At 45.1% G+C, this 11042-nt stretch overlaps 2 protein-coding genes across 2 annotated transcripts in view; both read left to right on the top strand.

The window, feature by feature from the left end:
* The window catches only part of FNDC1 (fibronectin type III domain containing 1), a 274542-nt gene that overhangs the window by 102350 nt on the left and 161150 nt on the right, over window positions 1–11042 (top strand). The window contains exon 2 of the mRNA XM_068232055.1: window positions 9849–10043. Within this exon, the coding sequence (XP_068088156.1) occupies window positions 9849–10043 (195 nt within the window). The remainder of the gene's footprint in view (window positions 1–9848; window positions 10044–11042) is intronic.
* Window positions 125–11042, top strand: part of TTLL2 (tubulin tyrosine ligase like 2) — a 688842-nt gene continuing 677924 nt past the window's right edge. Inside the window, exon 1 of the mRNA XM_068232056.1 lies at window positions 125–201. The gene's annotated coding sequence lies outside the window, so the exon portion shown is untranslated. The remainder of the gene's footprint in view (window positions 202–11042) is intronic.

Below are 11042 nucleotides of genomic sequence, written 5' to 3' on the forward strand. Positions count from 1 at the left end.
GGAGCCCTGTTCTGCAGACTTCGAGTCTGCAGTGCATGGCTTCGGGCGGCCATTTTCCCGTAGCCCTGCTCTCTGCATGCAGGCAGGAAGTCTCGTCGTGACGTCGGGAAGGAAGAGGATCGTGGGCGCGCGGGCGCTGCGCGCCACAATGAGGTCGGGACTCGGGACAGGAGGTCGGGAAAGAAGGTCTTCTGGCTGTAGGTGAGTAAATGGGTTTTTCTTTTTTTTTTTCAGTTGATGCTGATTGTGCATATTGGGGTCATATCTGCTACCGATTGTGCATATTGGGGTCATTTCTGCTACCGATTGTGCATATTGGGGTCATTTCTGCTACCGATTGTGCATATTGGGGTCATTTCTGCTACCGATTGTGCATATTGGGGTCATTTCTGCTACCGATTGTGCATATTGGGGTCATTTCTGCTACCGATTGTGCATATTGGGGTCATTTCTGCTACCGATTGTGCATATTGGGGTCATATCTGCTACCGATTGTGCATATTGGGGTCATATCTGCTACGGATTGTGCATATTGGGGTCATATCTGCTACCGATTGTGCATATTGGGGTCATATCTGCTACCGATTGTGCATATTGGGGTCATATCTGCTACCGATTGTGCATATTGGGGTCATATCTGCTACCGATTGTGCATATTGGGGTCATATCTGCTACCGATTGTGCATATTGGGGTCATATCTGCTACCGATTGTGCATATTGGGGCCATATCTGCTACCGATTGTGCATATTGGGACCATATCTGCCACCGATTGTGCATATTGGGACCATATCTGCCACCGATTGTGCATATTGGGACCATATCTGCCACCGATTGTGCATATTGGGACCATATCTGCCACCGATTGTGCATATTGGGACCATATCTGCCACCGATTGTGCATATTGGGACCATATCTGCCACCGATTGTGCATATTGGGACCATATCTGCCACCGATTGTGCATATTGGGACCATATCTGCTACCGATTGTGCATATTGGGACCATATCTGCTACCGATTGTGCATATTGGGACCATATCTGCTACCGATTGTGCATATTGGGGCCATATCTGCCACCGATTGTGCATATTGGGGCCATATCTGCCACCGATTGTGCATATTGGGACCATATCTGCCACCGATTGTGCATATTGGGACCATATCTGCCACCGATTGTGCATATTGGGACCATATCTGCCACCGATTGTGCATATTGGGACCATATCTGCCACCGATTGTGCATATTGGGACCATATCTGCCACCGATTGTGCATATTGGGACCATATCTGCCACCGATTGTGCATATTGGGACCATATCTGCCACCGATTGTGCATATTGGGACCATATCTGCCACCGATTGTGCATATTGGGACCATATCTGCTACCGATTGTGCATATTGGGGCCATATCTGCTACCGATTGTGCATATTGGGGCCATATCTGCTACCGATTGTGCATATTGGGGTCATATCTGCTACCGATTGTGCATATTGGGGTCATATCTGCTACCGATTGTGCATATTGGGGTCATATCTGCTACCGATTGTGCATATTGGGGTCATATCTGCTACCGATTGTGCATATTGGGGTCATATCTGCTACCGATTGTGCATTTTGGAGCCATATCTGATAACGATTGTGCATATTGGGGTCATTGAACGTGTTTTTTGTTAAAATCTGCTCACATTACGTGTATTTTCTTGAGAAAACCTGCACAATTATGTGAATTTTCTGGGAAAAGGGTCACCAAAACTTGGGCCCTCTGTCTTTGCGTTGCACTTTTAAAGGGAACCCGAGGTGAGAATAATATTGAGGCTGCCATATTTATCTCCCTTTAAGCAATACCAGTTGCCTGGCTGCCGTGCTGGTCCTCTGCCTCTTATTCTTTCAACCATAGACCCTGAACAAGCATGCAGCAGGTCAGGGGTTTCTGACAATATTGTCAGAACTGACAAGATTAGCTGCATGGCTTGTTTCTGGTGTAATTCAGTTCACTACTACAGCCAAATAGATCAGCAGGGCTGCCAGGCAACTAGTATTGTTTAAAAGGAAATAAATATGGCAGCCACCATATAACTCTCACCCTGGGTTCACTTTAAATTACAGTTAGCCCCGCCCTCATCCGGTCATGACCACGCCCATCTTTTCGCCGCGGCGCGCTTCGCGCGCCGCAGGTTGTAGCCACACCCATTTTTTGCCGCGGCGCGCTTAGCGCGCCGCAGGTCGTCAGCTCCCCCGGAAATTGGTCCAGCACCTGCATAGCACCCCCTAAAAAAAATTCCTGGAGCCGCCACTGCTTGACTGTATAATACATAGTGCCCAATGCGTTGATAATGGAGGGGTGGGTGCCACTTTTCCAGTCCATTGCATTTTCTGCTGCTACAGGGAACGCAATGTCCACTGTGAACCTAGCCTGAATCTCAAACATCTTCTCTATCTTTTCTTCTGCAAAAATCTTATAAATAAGATTCTCTATCTTTTTCTTCTGCAAAACATCTTACTAATAAGATTTTTTTTCTCCAAGCAGACATATGAATGGTGTTTAACCATCTGTAAAAGAATGTAGCTTGAGGTTCAGATTGTGCTGGACAAAGGCATGCTAAGACTTAGATCCTGCTATATTATCTGTGAGCCTGGTAGCTCAGTGTTTTCATAGCAGTCTCAGCTTACTAAGAAATTGGTAGAATATGCATGTGCAAAGCAAGACATTCAACCGTGCTCTTGTATTTGTTTAATACTTTCGGGATAAAACTGTTTCAGATGTATTTTAAATGTGGTATTTTCATTTCTTCTGAGGTAGCAAAGAAAACATTAATCTTTTATATTGCCAGAATTTATTTGCTAGAGATCCAACTGGCCAAAGTAAAAAGTGCTGATTTGACAATTTCTAAGAGTATTTTGGAACTGATGCAGTATATGCAAACATCCTGGAGCTTGGAGTGTTAAGGTGGTGGCTTTTCCTAACTAAACCACAAAAAATGTAAATCCTATGCCAGTGGCCAGAAAAATACTGTATATATATATACATGACTGTAAGAATGTCACTCACTTTGTCTTAGTTTGTGGTTCGCTGAAGGTGTCCAGCAGTAGCGTAGTGACGGTGGTGCGGGGGGTGTGACCCGAACTAGGTGGGGTGACCCCAGCCACCCTAGAGGGGGTGCGCTGTAATCGAGGGGGAGCCGCAGCCGTGGGGAGGGCAGCCCGACCTCTCCCTCCCTTCCTCTCCCCGGGCCGCCCTCCATGCTTCCGCCTTCCAGACTGCAGAGTGAGCGCGCAGGGAAGCGCTATACACATCTACTCACCTACCTGGTTCCAATGCATAGACGCTGATACACACGCTGCTTCCGGCTAAACAGGAAGCAGCATGTGTATCAGCACGTATGCAGAGAGGAGACTGGCGGCTAGTGAGCGGCGATTGGAACCAGGTAGGTGAGTAGATGTGTATAGCGCTTCCCTGCGCGCACAGTCTGCAGTCTGGAGGGGGGAGCACAGAGGGCAGCCCAGGGAGAGGAAGGGAGGGAGAGGTCGGGCTGCCCTCCCCGCGGCTCCGGCTCCCCCTCCATTAGGGGGGGCACCTACCTAATACTGGGGGGCAGCTCCCTACCTCACCTATACTGGGCGGCAGCTACCTACCTCACCTATACTGGGGGGCACCTACCTATCTAACCTATACTGGGGGGCAGCTACCTATCTAACATATACTGGGGGGCAGCTACCTAATCTAACCTATACTGGGCGGCAGCTACCTATCTAACCTATACTGGGGGGCAGCTACCGATCTAACCTATACTGGGGGGCACCTACCTAATCTAACCTATACTGGGCGGCAGCTACCTATCTAACCTATACTGGGGTGCAGCTACCTATCTAACCTATACTGGGGGCACCTACCTATCTAACCTATACTGGGGGGCAGCTACCTATGTAATCTATACTGGGGCACCTACCTACCTCCATTAGGGGGGGCACCTACCTAATACTGGGGGGCAGCTCCCTACCTCACCTATACTGGGCGGCAGCTACCTACCTCACCTATACTGGGGGGCAGCTACCTATCTAACCTATACTGGGGGGCATCTACCTATCTAACCTATACTGGCGGGCAGCTACCTAATCTAACCTATACTGGGCGGCAGCTACCTATCTAACCTATACTGGGGGGCAGCTACCTATCTAACCTATACTGGGGGGCACCTACCTAATCTAACCTATACTGGGCGGCAGCTACCTATGTAACCTATACTGGGGAGCAGCTACCTATCTAACCTATACTGGAGGCACCTACCTATCTAACCTATACTGGGGGGCAGCTACCTATATAATCTATACTGGGGCACCTACCTATCTAACCTGTATTGGGGCACCTACCTACCTAGCTAGCCTATACTGGTGGCAACTATACTGGCTACCTATATTGGAGGCACCTACCTATCTAACCTATACTGGGGGCACCTACCTATCTAACCTATGCTGGGGGCAACTATTCTGGCTACCTATATTAGCCCACTGCCTTACTGTTACAGTTACATTACAGTTACCCAGTTACCCCCACCCATGTGATGTCATGTCCACACCCATTTTTTTGCCACTGTGCGCTTCGCTTTTTATTTTGGGGGGGGGGGGGTGTTGGTAAATTATCCTCACCGGGTGTCAAACACCCTAGCTAAGCCACTGGTGTCCAGCACTTCTTATGGGACCACAACTGGGATTCTGTGGACTGTTTTTCTGCTCATTGTTTGGCCACAGTGAGCACCCTGCCAAGTAAGGAATTTTGTTCCTGCAACACTTTGTGCTGCACCATTTTCACTGCTGCTTCAGAGTCTGTTTGTCCTGCAGCCAAGTCTACTCTTTGAAGCTTGTCCCTCACAAATACATATCACATTCTTCTTTCTCAAATCATGAAATTTTAATATTCAATTTAATATAATTTTGGAAACTGACCATACGCTGAAAATTAAAGGACAATTTTTGATAGATTCGCTCATCTTCAGCCATACCTTTAAATGGATACAGGAAATGGGTCAGAAATCAAAGACCAATGTTTGCATTCAATTGCTTAAGTGATTGATAGAGCGTCTAATCCTAATGTTCAGATACAAAACTATTTTTGCCTGTTCTAGAAAGTCCCACGCAGCTGAGTTCTTGTGTCACATGACCAAATCAAGAGTGCCTATCAGTACGGATGATTGTTTATTGCAAGAAACAATGTTTCAAGGGTTTTTTGTCACTGTTTTTAAATGGACAGAAAGAGCAGACATGATTTAAACTAGGTTTTACGCTGTCTTCATTGTTTGCTTCCCCACCACCATTTCCTGTAAGAACTTTAAGGAGCAGAGCACTGCTATCTCCCCCCCCCCCCCTCCCCCCTGGGGAGGCTTTTTTTGGGAGCAAGGCAACACGTCTGTACATTATTACTACAAGTAAACCTGAGATGTGGCAAAAGGAAAAATGTATACATATAGAGAAAGGGGATTATATCCACGCAAAAGCTAAACAAGTCCCATAAGCTGCCCAGAAGTAAAAAGTCCTCAGATAGACTCCATGTACATATAGCCAGATCAACTTCAGCACTACATGGTACTTCAAATATCACTCCATCACCAACACCCTTCAATGAGCAGGCTTACCAATTTCAAGAGAGACCCAAATTATAAAGTCTAAGCATGCGTCTGTTCATCACAACGATCAGAACTTCTCATGGTCCTCATCATACTTTGGAGTGCCAGCTATCCTCCTTCAAGCAGTCTTGCCCCCCCCCTCCCCCCGGCTGATCGGTCCCTCGCCATCCTTCTGCGCCACCTGGATCCTCTGAAATCCCCAGAAAGACCTCTGGTCCAGAGCGTATTGCACATGCCTGGCCATGCGTGTGCCCCTGGTGCACTCCCACGACCAGGTAGCAGTCTGCACCTGCGCAGCCGCAGAATGCTCCCATCCACAGGAGCACGCGTGGCCGGACGGTGCCTGTGCTGACTAGTACCGACTGGAGGCTTTTCTGGGGCCAATTGTGGAGGACCCAGGCAGCGGAGGACAACGAGGGAGTTCTCAGCATGGAGGGGGCTGGAGGAAGCCCTAATGGAGCCCTAGGTATGTATTAATATTTCCTTTTGCCCCATCTCAGGTACACTTAAACCACTTCAGCCTTCAGTCGTTTTCACTTTACGCATCCGAGCAATTTTCACCTCCCATTCATTAGCCTATAACTTTATCACTACTTATCACAATGAACTGATCTATATCTTGTTTTTTCCGCCACCAATTAGGCTTTCTTTGGGGGGTACATTTTGCTAAGAGCCACTTTACTGTACATGCATTTTAACAGTAAGAATAAGAAAAAAAAAAGAAAAAAATCATTATTTCTCAGTTTTCAGCTATTATAGCTTTAAAATAATACATGCCTCCATAATTAAAACTCACGTATTGTATTTGCCCATATGTCCCGGTTATTACACCGTTAAAATTATGTCCCTATCACAATGTATGGCGACAATATTTTATTTGGAAATAAAGGTGCATTTTTTCCGTTTTGCATCTATCACTATTTACACTTCTTCTCCTGAGTTTTCTCTTAGAAGATCATTTCTCATCTTCTATTTAAAATAACGTTCCAGCGCTATTCAACTAAGTACCAAAAAGTAGGTGTAAATGTACTATCAAAACTATTTTGAGTATTTTCTTTCTTTCTGGTGGCATAAGACCTTTAATTGACTATTAAATTTAAAAATATCACCTTGGAGAAAACTCAGGAGAAAAAGTTAACTGCATATTGGCCAATGTTTCTTTACTTCTTATCTGGGCAGTTAATGCACTTCCTTTCATTGAAGCCCTTGATGGGGGAGTAGGAAATTTGGGAGCATGCGGTTAATGGACAGTTTGGGTGCAGCTATTGCCACTAATACAAATACCAGCTATTGAGTGTCAAACACAGAAATTTTAGGCCTAATAAACACTGGGGCTGCCCAGCCAAAATTTTCATTTTTGAGACCTATGATCATTTGCATCTTCGATATTTGCGGCAGGGATAGGGATGCGACTCTTAAACTATACCAGAGATGGTTCACAAGCACTAATTTATACTTCCTAAGGGCTTCCACCAGCCCCAGCAGCACTGTGACTTCCCTTGCCATCCTCTTCAGCCCCTCCGTTCAGGTGGTACATCTCCTGGTAAACCGGTCAGTTGCCGCCAGTCAAGGGCCACTGCGCATGCTCGGCCGCACGCGTGCCCCGCTTCCATCCCCTGGAGAATTCTGCGTCTGCACAGTACTACTGTGCAAGAGCAGAATGCTTCAGGGGACGGGAGTGCGATGAGTGGTGCACGCTAGTGAACCATCTCATGTTTAAGGTTAGGTGTCAGGAAGGGGGATTTTAAGGTTAGATGTGTGGGAGTTGTTTAAGGTTAGGTGTCAGGAAGGGGGGGGGGGGGGGGGTTAAGGTTAGGCGTGGAGGGTGGTTTAAAGTGACACTGAAGCAAAAACAAAAACTTGTGATATAATGAATAGTATGTGTAGTACGGATAAATCCTAGAACATTAGTAGCAAAGAGAAGTGTCTCATATTTTGATTTTCAGTTATATAGCTTTTTTTTATAACATTGCATCATTCTCTAATATTTGCAGTTTACAAACTATGCTCTGTATTTTAAACTATGAAACAGAGTAGGAAAATTCAAAGAGTCATTAGCTCTGCAGTGAAATCTTAAACAAACAAGAAACAGCGGGAGACAGGTTGAAATAAGTGCTTCAGGAAATAGCATTGCTCTCTGACTGAATTAGGCAGAGAGCTCAGAGAAGCTTTTTTGCTTAGATAACTGAAGTTGCTTAGATAACTGAAGGTGGTCATAGATCTGATAATAGACCAGGGAATCAGCTGAGCGCGCCGCATCTGTATCGCCTATGCCCCCCCCCCCCCCGTGTGTGCATTCATACATCACTTGTCCTGTAGCAGCCTCGCACGGTGTCCTTCCATCTTGCCGGCTTCTAACAGCCCCATACACGTGTACATGCTAGAGGCGCATAGCGTCTGACGTCAGACACTAGCATGTATGCGGAACCCGGGGAGATGAACGGACACTGGGTGGAGGCTGCTACAGGACAGGTAATGTATAAATGCACACATGGGGGAGGCACATTTTATACATTGCAACAGCAGGGGTTTCATTGTTTTGTCCCTTGTTCCAAAATCGGCCGCCGTTCCACCCCACACCCAACCAATCAACTTCGGCCTGACATGCAGCATGCGCCAGTGACAATGCAACCAATTTCCATCCCGAAATTGGTCGCTTTGTTGGTTGGGCATGCACTTAGTGGCACCGATTTTCATCCAATTTGATTTGGTCGATTGGCCACCAAGTCGCCTCATGTATGGCCACCTTAACTCTTCCTGTACTAGAAAAAATGAGACTCATATCTGTGCTACTAATGTTCTATTTCCTAGCTGTACTACACATACAAATCATATCATAACTTTATTTCGTCATATTCCCTTTAAGGTTAGATGTCAGCAGGGGGAGGCTGTAAGGTTAGGTGTGGTGGAAGGTGGTTTGGGTTAGGCATCTGCAGAGGGGGGGGGGGGGTTAGAGTTAGGCATTTGAGGGGGGGTCCTATGTGAGAGTAGGGCTAGGTTTAGCTGTAGTAAAATATCAGTAACATTTACAGAACTTTACGATCATAATTACCACTGTAAATAGTGGAATATTGGTAAATCTTACCAATACTTTGCTATTGGCTATTTTCCAGTGCCCACATTTCCTCACGTCTCTTTTTCACATGTGGCTTGAAGGCATCCTTCAGCAGTGGAAGCAATTTTGCAGTCTGTCAAGACCTGAATTATGTTTGCAGGTCAATGAAATGTGAAGCAGGGCAAACATATGTTTGCATTGAGCCATTTAGATCAGTACATCTGTTAAATATCCTCATAAAGATGCGCTTGTAAATATGCATTAAGAGCCAACTCTATACATGAATGAGCAAGCCTGCATGTGACTGTAGTCTATTTTAGATCTTGGTCATATCAGAAACCGTTACAAGTTTTGGGATGCTCCAGAAAGATATATAATCAAGTAAAAAAATGTCCCAAAAATTCAAAGTATGTTTTTTAAACTGGTAATATAACATTTTGTTGTAGTACACTGAGGGCACAGGTAGATGAACCCAGAGCAGAGCAAATGCCTCACAGATATTCTAACTTTGCCTTTGTTGTCCAAAATGGGGAAAAAAACTCAATATAAAAAAGGTAGCTATAAGATTACATACCATATCCAAAATACGGTAATTGCTGTACAGATAACCAGCGGGACCAACACATATCATATTAAAAAAAAAAAAAAGCGAATATGGCCTACTCAGTGGTATCTTATGAAAATAATATTTTATTCAATACAATTAGAAAATTAATATGACAATGCAAACAATGTCCATGTTCTTATCAACACACTTATCCGACCGTCCCATACCTCTCCCTCCTATGGACTGGCCAGTCTCAAAAATTTCACATGCAAATTTTTTTCGATCATCATCATCATCATTTTTGATACCAGCCAGTATATAGGAGGGAGTGGTATGGAGCAAGAAAGTGTTTGGGGTAGTTGTTTTTAAGGGTTTTTGGGAGTATGGGAATTTTTGGCACTCTCACATATAAATGCTCTAATTGTTTTAAATAAAATAATATTTTCATTAGATACCACTGGGTAGATCATATTTCCTTCCTGGCTTTTGATATAAAAAAACAAACCGTTTATATAGCTACACTATAACGACATTATCAGCAAATACTCTGTTGACAGCAGCAATGTACTGTATAAATTATGCTGGGAGACTAATTTTATTGATTTTTCCTTTTTGGTCTTTTTAGGGAAGAAGCCCCCAGCCAGACTATTTAGAATGAATGGTCGATCCCCTAATGGCAGATCTCTCCTTCCCCAACTTGCTGGAACGCGAACTGTCCGCAGATTTCGAAGCCAAGTTTCTAATACTGGAGAAAGCACAAGAGGGGTTAATTATGCTGCACTGAAGCCCGCTGTCCGCAGTGAAGAAAATAAGCAGAGAGGTAATACACACTGCAGAATAGAATAAAAATGTTCACAGACACCTAATGGCAGAAGAAACAGCCTGAAAGGATCTTTTATTTTTTGGCACAGAAAATCCAGTGCACTTACGTTTTTTTTCTGAAATCTGTTCTAATACAAACGTTCCACAGCATGTTAAAATAGTCAGGACTTCATTTTCAGCACCCAATGCCCTAAAGAAACAATGCCTGATTTGCCCAAAAAAAGTACTGCAGCCACCTGAACACCTCTGAGCTTCCTGTCTGCTGGTTAATGCACTTAAAGAAGAACTTACTGCTTAACCACACATAAAAGATAAGTGCATCTAAATAAAGAAATTCACCAATCATTCTGGCATCTAGAGAGGAAAATAAAGGTGAATGAAAGTACATACCTCCGCAATTCCAATTACTGCCTTCTACTAAGCACTCTGTATAATGATCCTAGCCACTATTCTCTATAGAGGAAGTTGCTTCCGCTTTTAAGAGATGATTGCTAATCAGCAAGCATTGGGGCAGCATGGTGGCCAGGGGCGTAGCAATAGGGGTTGCAGAGGTTGCGACCGCATTGGTGCCCTTGGGACAGAGGGGCCCCGAAGGGCCCTCCCTCAACTACAGTATTAGCTCTCTATTGGTCCTGTGCTCATAATAATCACTTCTATAGATACTTTGAAATAGTGGTAACCATTAACAAACTGTTCCCCATCCCCTTCTTGCACCTCTGACACCCTGGCTGCCATTGGTAGGTTTTGGTGCGCCGTATCAATTGTAATGTATAGAGTCCTTGGGGGCCCCATTGTAAAACTTACACCAGGGCCCACAGCTCCTTAGCTACGCCACTGACGGTGGCGTAGTGGTCCCCTGTTCGAATCCCAGCCAGGTAAACATCTGCAAGGAGTTTTTATGTTCTCCCCGTGTCTGCGTGGGTTTCCTCTCTGGTTTCCTCTCACATCCCAAAAACATACAGATAAGTTAATTGGCTTCCCCCTAAAATTGGCCCTA

Source organism: Hyperolius riggenbachi, chromosome 4, assembly GCF_040937935.1.
Source record: "Hyperolius riggenbachi isolate aHypRig1 chromosome 4, aHypRig1.pri, whole genome shotgun sequence".
Classification (NCBI taxonomy): domain Eukaryota; kingdom Metazoa; phylum Chordata; class Amphibia; order Anura; family Hyperoliidae; genus Hyperolius; species Hyperolius riggenbachi.